This window comes from Gossypium arboreum, chromosome 8 (genome assembly GCF_025698485.1).
Source record: "Gossypium arboreum isolate Shixiya-1 chromosome 8, ASM2569848v2, whole genome shotgun sequence".
Classification (NCBI taxonomy): domain Eukaryota; kingdom Viridiplantae; phylum Streptophyta; class Magnoliopsida; order Malvales; family Malvaceae; genus Gossypium; species Gossypium arboreum.
In genome coordinates, this window is record NC_069077.1 from 115,998,619 (window position 1) to 116,007,777 (window position 9,159).

General features: G+C 33.7%; 1 protein-coding gene across 4 annotated transcripts; it reads left to right on the plus strand.

Annotated features, from left to right (window-relative positions):
* The first annotated feature begins 2,422 nt into the window (after window positions 1-2,422).
* Window positions 2,423-8,929, plus strand: LOC108467962 (kinesin-like protein KIN-14T). 4 transcript variants are annotated; one of them, XM_053018362.1, is made up of 13 exons: window positions 2,423-2,624; window positions 2,692-2,795; window positions 2,875-3,037; window positions 3,120-3,203; window positions 5,289-5,456; window positions 5,524-5,630; window positions 5,722-5,900; window positions 5,998-6,159; window positions 6,344-6,559; window positions 6,624-6,661; window positions 6,780-6,907; window positions 7,078-8,401; window positions 8,529-8,929. In XM_053018362.1, the coding sequence occupies exons 2-13, from the start codon at window positions 2,790-2,792 to the stop codon at window positions 8,642-8,644; spliced, it is 2,691 nt and encodes an 896-aa protein (XP_052874322.1). In that variant the 5' UTR covers window positions 2,423-2,624; window positions 2,692-2,789; the 3' UTR covers window positions 8,645-8,929. The 4 variants fall into 4 exon arrangements, with proteins under 4 accessions (XP_052874322.1, XP_052874323.1, XP_052874321.1 ...); XM_053018363.1 differs by having other exon boundaries at window positions 2,470-2,624; window positions 2,887-3,037; XM_053018361.1 differs by having other exon boundaries at window positions 2,471-2,624; window positions 2,860-3,037.
* Window positions 8,930-9,159: the final 230 nt, after the last annotated feature.

The window sequence follows — 9,159 nt, forward strand, 5'->3', positions numbered from 1 at the left end:
TAACATTTAAACATCATATTAAGGAGCTCGATTTATGTTTAGTTTAATAATTTTAGATAGATTTTAGGGATTTCACTTTTGTTGTTATTCTTTTCAGTTTTCTAAGTTAATCAATTTCCAGTTTTTCTTTCCTTATGTTCTTTTATTTTGTTTTTGTGTATCAATTGTTCTAGTATGCCAATCACAAGTTTTCATGGATTTACATTGTCGACCAATCAATCTCACGCTTTGGAGTCTTTGAATTTTCTGAGCATCTCTTACTCTTTTCCTATTGTTTTTGTTATTTTAATGTTTCACAATTCAAGTAGAGTAATTGCATTTAGAATTAGGCGTAACTAAACCCCTAAGAAGGTTGGTTAATTGAAGTGGGTGTTATTAGTCTAAAGTTAGGTTAAACATCAATTAATTGGATTAGATTGAATATGCTTAAACCCTAGAATTGATGACTCTAGGAAATTATTTAGGTAGATGAGACCAAAAGAGTATTCTACTTAACACTAGTTCGATTTAGCCTGGTCTAGATCCATCATGTCGAAAGATAATTGGACTAAGCCTATTAGTTAATTTAATTATAGGTCGAAAAGTATTAATTAGGTTAAATATTAATTAATTGGTAAATTCCCCAAGTTTAGATTAATTGCAACCATGGACATTAATCAATTTTCTGCTTGTTACTTCTGATTGATAATTTATTAATTTTTATATTTATGCAATTTAGTTATTCACATAGTAAAACTCATAATTTTAGTAATTAGCCATAATATAATTAATAGATTAGTAGTTGTTTAGACTTAGCTTAGCACGTTAGTCTTTATTGTTAATTCAATTTAGACATACCTTCTTTGGGTACGATCCTCGGAATACTTCCAGTATTTCTTTGTAAATTTACTATATTACAAATTGACCTGTACACTTGCAGACACCGCACTTCACTCATATTTAATTGTATTTTTCTAAGCCCTAGTGCGTGCATGCTAGGGCACGGTCATACTTTGAATTGGACGTCAAGCCATAGATATTGAGAGTTAGGTAGATACATCTTGATGGTCTTGAATGACTATGTACTGGAGAGAGAAATGAAGAAACAATTTGATATAGTGAGTATAAAGTCTTGCTTAAACAAGTGCTTAAATGAAAAAAATGTGTGAATAAAAGCAAGGTGAGGGATAAAAGGCATTGAATGGGTCAAAAGCATAAGGAGTGAAAAAGAGGGATTCATTTGTGAAATATGCTTCAGTGTTAAAATATTCTTAAGCTTAAAATGAACTCCTTTTGCTTCATAATGCACAATCTTGCTAGCTTATTTACTCTACTCATGAATATTGAATAGTGTCTTCTTATATTTTGGAGAAATAAGGTAAATGAGAGAAGGAGACATAAAGGGGTGAGGATAATATTTATATTTGGGGTGATTTAGAAATAATGTTATGTGCTACACCAATCTCAGTGCTTAAGCCGTTTTGATGCTGACCTTTGTTTTTCAGAACCAAACCGTTCATAACACAAAATATGAACTTGATAATATGGTCATATACATATTTCCGATGTTATAGATGGCTGATTGCAATAAGCACAAACTCACTTTCATTGCGTTCAATCCTTGAGAAGGACAAAGTAAATGGTCTTAATTTTCCTGATTTATATCGTAGTTTGAGATTGTCCAATCAATCCTCAAATTGAATGTTATTTATCTCTTATTTATGTGTTACAAGCGATTTAAGAATAAATTTTCTTAAGAAATATTTTTTGAAGGGGAGGTATGATTTTGAAAAAGTTAATCTATTCCGTCTCCAAACAATTAAATTTCATTTTCTTTTATATAAATATAGTTGTATTACAAGAATTTGTAAGGTAACCTTCTTTCTTTTATTCATTTTCTCTTTGTGAAGCTACTTTTCTATTTGTATAAATAAAATTTCCAAGAGAACAAGAGTAGGTAGTACATTTATAAAAGCAATTAAGATTGCAATGTTGAGAGAAGAGAAGATATAAAGGATTAGAGTTTGATTGTAAATATTAGTTTTATAATCATAGGTTGTCCGGATACATGTATATAAAACCAGGCCCCGATGCACCGAGATATGTCTCCTAAATAGAAATGGTTAATTTATCCAGATTGTCATTTCACTATTTTTGGAATCCTAAATTATTAGGGTGGCATCCAATGGCCATTGTGACCGGTCGGGTTTATTTTCTTCCCATCCCTAAATATTCATACAACAACGGAGGTGGCTTTGAGTTTAGTGAATCTCCATAACCTTTTTCTTTTTCCTTAATTTCTTGTTGTTCGAGTCATTATCGTAAGTTGGAACAGAATTTTCCACCTCATTTGATTGGTCTATGCTGCCGTAGTCTGCACACATAAATTTGTATGCACCATCTAATCAAAATCAAAGACAGGTCCCAACCTTAGATTGGACCAGTTCCTACTTCCTACACGAAATTGAAGTTTGGTGTGGTACCTAAAATTGGCCTCCTATACACGTTATCACATTGAAGACCCTTTTACTCTAACCATTGTGGACTCTTTATTATTATAATAATTAGTGAGAAGCTTTGAATAATATGAATCATTCTCCTCGGCCCCTCAATCACCCTATACTCGTTTCATGAAGAAGTTGAAGGTAGGCCCCTTAGTTTGCCAAGAAGCTACACTCAATCACTGATTACTATGTGCTATACTATATGAAGGAATTACACTTCCATTTAGCGGATTCTTGTGGGCACCAAGCCTTTAAAAAAGGGCTGCTCTCGGACTTTAATGGTGGAGGAGCTTCGAAATCTCAAGCATGGCAGTGAGTATATAGACTTATTCTCTTTTAATAATATTCCTTCTTTAATCTACTTATTGTGTTTGAGGCCATGAGTTCAAAGAAATCAATTCAGAATCTGGGGGAAACCATTCATTCACTGCTGGGATTTAAGTCACATCTAACTTCAACTTGGGTGAAGTCAGTTTGTGAGATAGTAAAGAAATTACCAAGTGGGAACGAAAAGGATGATGAATCAGTTGCAAAAGAAATTTCCAAGATAAAAGGTACTTCATTCTTTTTCTAAGGGTTATTCGACTTAACTGCTCTGCCATGCTTGATCAAACCCATTGTTTTTCCGGTGAACAGAAGAAATAGCTGCCTTAACCCACTGCATAAACCAATTGAACATACAGAGGAGGCAGTTGTTGCATGATTTGTTGGACTTGAAAGGTTAGTATTTTCCGTAAATGTACCCAGGAGATTTCTTATTGGGAAATAGATTACATTTTGTCCCTTCTATTTAAAAAAATAGACAATTTAATCTTTATACATTTGATCATAAAACAAATTAGTTCTTCCTTTTAAAAGTTTCATCTATCTGTACGGTTAAAAATTGATGTGATTGATAAAATAATCAGATAGTGATACATGATGTGCCACGTGTACTTCATGTTGACGTATAAAAATAATTTCTAACCGTAAAAATAGATTAAATTTTAAACATAATGATTTATTTGTTCTTTAATCTAATATACATAGACTAATTTACTCTTTTTAATAAAGGGATAAACTATAATTTAACTTTTAATATAAAAACATTCATACTAATTTTAACTCTATTTTTATATATTTAACACTAAAATCCCACACCCATCAAAATTAATGATTGATAAAGGTAGGAGTTTTTTTAATAATTTTAAAATATAGTAAAATTTTAAAACCCTTATTAATATATTTTTTTGTTTAAATTTAAGATTTTTTTAAAATTTATTTGACGGTGTCACCCAAGTAGAAAAAAGTGAACAAAAGATTTTGTTTAGAAAAGAAGTGTAAAAACATTTATATTTTTAACTTTAATATATTTTAATAATATGTCAATGTACATTGGGCCCTGTAAATTAGAGTTGATTATGGGTTGAGCGGCCCGACCCAGCCCAAGGCTCGCCTAAAAATATGAGAGTTTGGGTAAAAATATAGGCCCGAAAAATGGGCTTGGGCAAAAAAACGAGACACGTTTAAAAAACGGGCGGGCCTCGGGTAAGGGTTTTTGCCCGGCCCCACCTGACTCCAACCAAATTATATATTAATATATATATTTTATTTTATTTTTAATTATTTTAAATTTTAATATAACCATTTTTATTATATTATTAATTTGTGTATTGTTTTAAGAATTGTTTTAGTATTATTTTTATTTATTTTAATATTTGTTTTTATGTTTTTAAATATATTTGATTTATTATATTTTTAAACTTTTTTTATTTAATGAAATAAAAAATTTAATATGAGCCGGGCCGGGCCGAGCTCGGGCTTAGTAATTTTATTTCGGGCCGGGCTTGGGCAAAATTTTAGGCCCATATTTCGGGCCGAGCCCGGGCCTAATAGATGGGCCTAAAAATTTATATAGGCCCGGCCTAAACCCGGTCCGACCCGGCCCATGATCACCTCTACTGTAAATTTTCTGGTTTTTCCGATAAGAAAAGCTAAGAAAGAGAGGACATTAGAGTGCAGTTTTAATAAAAAGCCGTTAGATCTAAAGCAATATATGAATTGATTTTCTGATGGCCTCATACAATTTATTCAATTTTAATGAATTAAAAGGTTGGAATCAATTCTGAATTTAATTTATTAATTTAAATAAAATCAAATTAATTGTAAACATGTTAATGAAATTTATATTATTATAAAGGAGTCACCAATTTCATTAAAAAACATAAAGAAATAGACCATAAATAAAAATTATAAACTTATTTTAAAATAAATTATACATCCTCATTTTCAATTATTCTTACCGGTTATTTCATAGTCTTTATTATATTTTTCTATTAATTATTTTATTACTTATAATTTTATTTATGTCATGTGTCTTTGTTACCCTAATCATTTGTAAGTTTGAAATTGAGTAAGTTAGTCTCTCTAAAAAACAAGAGTAATTTAATACTTGTCAACTTTGATTGGTATAATACTAAATTTAGCCCTCAATGTTTACATATTTTGTTAATTCAGTCTTGATTTTAAAAAATTCAACAAATTTAGTGACAACATTTACAAAAATATTGTGGGCTAAATTTGTTAAATCATGACTCAATTAATAGAATGCGTAAATTATAAGAGCTAAATTTGCTATTATACCAATCAAATTGACAAAAAACATTAATGTTGGTGATCAATTATTTTTAGTTTCTTGCTTTTGAAATTGACAGAGATTAATTTACTTAGAATCGAAATTGAGTATCGAAATTGAAATCACTTGAGGCAGCCTTTTACCTAAAATATTATATTTGTTAAAATAATTTGAAGCATGGCATATTGCAGGGAACATCCGTGTATTTTGCCGAGTGCGGCCATTCACGTTGGAGGAAAGTATAGGAGGAGGTATAGGAGCTGTAGTAGCTTTGGATACAAGTAACCTCCTTTTAAAACTTGGTGATAACAAAACTAAAAGATATACATTTGACAATGTGTTCCAGGGTTCATCCCAAGGTACCTACTCTACCCTCTCTCTTCATCATCTCCTTTTCTACAATGGATGATTGACTTTGAATTTCAGATGGAGTTTTCTCTGAAGTTGAGCCAGTCATCAAGTCAGTCCTCGACGGTTACAATGCCTGCATTTTTGCTTACGGTCAAACAGGAACCGGGAAAACCTTCACAATGGTTGCTCACCACAATACTCATTGATACTATCACAACTTAACATGATTTCACCTTGTAAACTAAGCCACTGCTTGCTTCACGCTGATTACAGGAAGGTACCTTGGATTCCCCAGGAATAGTGCCACGGACGATTGAGACTTTATTCAAGCAAGCACTGGATAGTAACCATACTTTCCTTATCACTTTCAGTATGCTTGAGATTTATTTAGGAAATCTCAAAGACTTGCTTCTACCGCAAGCTACCAGGGCAACAGATCCTTTGCCACCATGGTCAGTAAATCACTATGCAAACTACCATTCTGAGAAAATGCCTGCTGATTTGGATGCAAAGGTTTTCCCTTTTTTTTTTTTTTTTTTTTTTGTGCAGCCTTTCAATTCAAACAGATCCAAAGGGAGGAATTGGAATTGAGAACCTGGTTTCCATCCAAGTTAGCGACTTCAACCAAGCTTTGAAGCTGTATAGATTAGGATGCCAACTCAGGTCAACTGCTTCAACAAATTCAAACACAACTTCAAGTAGATCCCACTGGTAATTACTAGCTTTTTACCTATCTCAAGTAATATTAGTATTGGATTATGCAGCACCTTTTGAGGCTTAAACCCATATTAGTGAGATGCCCTTGGTGGAACAAAACCACACAGATTGGGTATATATAGGATCATTGTTCTTTTTATTGCATTGTAAAGTCTGTTGTGTTTGTTGCTCCTCTTAGCATGATTCGCATTTCGATGACTTGCTTCGATGCTCCTGAGAGGCGACGAGAAACGAATAAAATATGGTTAGTTGACCTTGGAGGAAGTGAGCGAGTTGTGAAGACCAAGGCATGGGGGAGAAGACTTGATGAAGGAAAAGCCATCAATTTGTCTCTTTCTGCTCTTGGAGATGTAATACATGCCCTTCAAAGGAAAAAAAGCCACATACCATACAGGTAAACCATCCTGAGAGACGTCACCTGATTTAATTATCATACATTTACCTACCTTTTTCTACAGGAACAGCAAGCTGACACAAGTTCTTAAAGATTCCCTAGGTAACTAACCGTTCTTCTTTGCTGACTTCCATTTTCCATTCACCTAATCTCTTTACCTAGGAAATTGTTGTCCTCAAATTAGCTGCTTTCACTAACCTTCTCAAATTGGTATCTTTAGGTGAAGATTCAAAAACACTGATGCTAGTACATGTGAGTCCCAAAGAAGAAGATCTTTGTGAAACAATATGTTCATTAAATTTTGCTGCAAGGGTGAAAAGTGTTCAATTGGGGCATGAGGAGTCCAATGTAAGTGCTGTAGGACAAGTATCCCACAATTTAAACATCTGAAAATCTCAACCAAAATCCAATAGTCAAAATCCCCTAAAACTATTAGAAGTTCTATTTATTTACAACTAAATCTAAAACCTGACAAGTTTGGTGATTTACCATTAACATGCTGAACTACTAAAAATCAGGAAGTAAGAAACCAGAAGGAAGCTGCTATGAAAAACCTGCAGCAGACGAATAAAAAGATTGAAGATGAACGACGATATATTAGAGAAAAGATCCAAATTTTGAACCACAAATTAGAAGAACTGACAAGGAGAGGTCTACCTTTGGGACAGCAAGCAGAGGCTTGTCATTTATCAACTGAACTAGGGCCACCTTCCGAGCTTGACTTGACCAAGAACAGGACTGGAAATGTCAGATCACAGCTGCCTAGATTTATGAGATCAACTATTAGCAGTAGAACAAAAATTGGGATGGAGCATCAAACTTCACTTCATTCAAGGAGAAGGAGAAGACCATCATCTCAGCGAGCCGAGTCGGTGAGTTTCCCAGTGAAGAATCATTCAGAGTGCAACTCTGACCGTAGCATTTCAAGATCTACATGTGCAGTGGAATTGAACAGGAAAACTAGTATGGAATTAGATAATGTCACAGTCTACAGCCAAGACACATCTGAATGTGATACAATAACGGTTGTCACAAATAGAAAATCAAACAAATGCAAGTCCACTAAAGTTTTAAAGGTTGATCAATGGCTTACCTTGCATAAGGATGAAGCTAGCATTAGTGGTTCTGTTCCAAGGAATAAATGGGTTTCAGACATTCCTCTCCCGGAGAAGAAACATAGGTCAAATAGAGAGAAAAAGACACATATATTATGCAATGACAAGGTATTTAAAAAGCAGAAGAAAGCTTCTTCGGAGGTAGCTGTTTCTCAAAGGGTGGAAGACAAACCACCAACACTAAAGGATTTATTTGCTGAGGAATCTAATTCTAGTTTCATTTGTCCACCTCAACCAACAATGTGCCTGTCAACAGGCCACCAACAAGAGTCACTTGATGGCTCTTTGATAGAGTACGGTCAAGGTGGCAGTCTTTCTCCGCCTGATTCTTGCTGCGATGGATCAGTACACTTCATTGATAATGAAGATGAATTCTACGGAACACCCATGGTTGAAGTAGTAGAAGACACTGAACACCGCCCCAACAGTTCCATGATGAAAAGTAGCAGCTATCTGCTTTCTCCGGATGATAGAATCAGCAACTCACAAGAAATTTTTGGTGTTCCGGCCAAAGCATTGGAGCCGGAACAGTACCACAAACAAGTGATGGCTACTGAAGTACACGGAAAGGAAGACATGGATGCCTCTTCTCAATCCTCACCACAAGAGATGAGACTAAATCTGTGCAGACCGAAATCTCAAAGAAGATTTTTTATAGATAACCTAAAACAAAAAGACCCAAGGATGATGACCCTCATAAAATCACAAGAAATTTCAAAGAACCAAGGTAAGAGTTTTGAGGTCTAAAGCAAACATGATTCCCATAACATAAAACCATGTCGAAGAATAGCAACATATGATTAGTGGAATCTTAAAATACAGTATTATATATTGATTCTAATGTGTTTTTCTAGGAGCATGTTGTTTGGTTAAACAGAAAGTTGAGAAATCATGGGCCATTGCACTTCTAGGATTGGGATTCCTCGACTTGGGGTTCAATCATGACTTCTTCTATGGTCTAATACGTTGAAGCAGCTGCAGTAATGTTGGAGGATGAGCTAATAATAGGATGGAATGTCTGCACAGATCATCAACATTCCCATCTTTCCTTTTAATATGCTAAGGTTTAACAAATTACTGTTAGGATTTAGATCCATAAATTAAATAAAATTTATAGATTTGAACTAGTATTATACACTTGCTTCGCTTCCGCCTAGGATTAACTATTTTATATTTGTGTTATGTAAAATATATTGTAACGTATAACAATGGCTATGAGTATCAATAATTATAAACATATGATCAACTGCAACAATTCTCAAATCTTTTCAAATAGATTCAGAAAAATCTCATTTTTATTTTGAATTACATAATAAATTGGTAGTACAAATCTCCAATGAAGAAAATCTCAAACACATGAACGGAACTCAAATAGAAAATAAAGGAATAGGACAAGGCTCCAAGGCATGTACCAAGTCATTATCTTTAAGGTTATTCGCCCCCACCTATATTCGGTGTGCAAAAGAGTTTCAAGCAAATTAACCT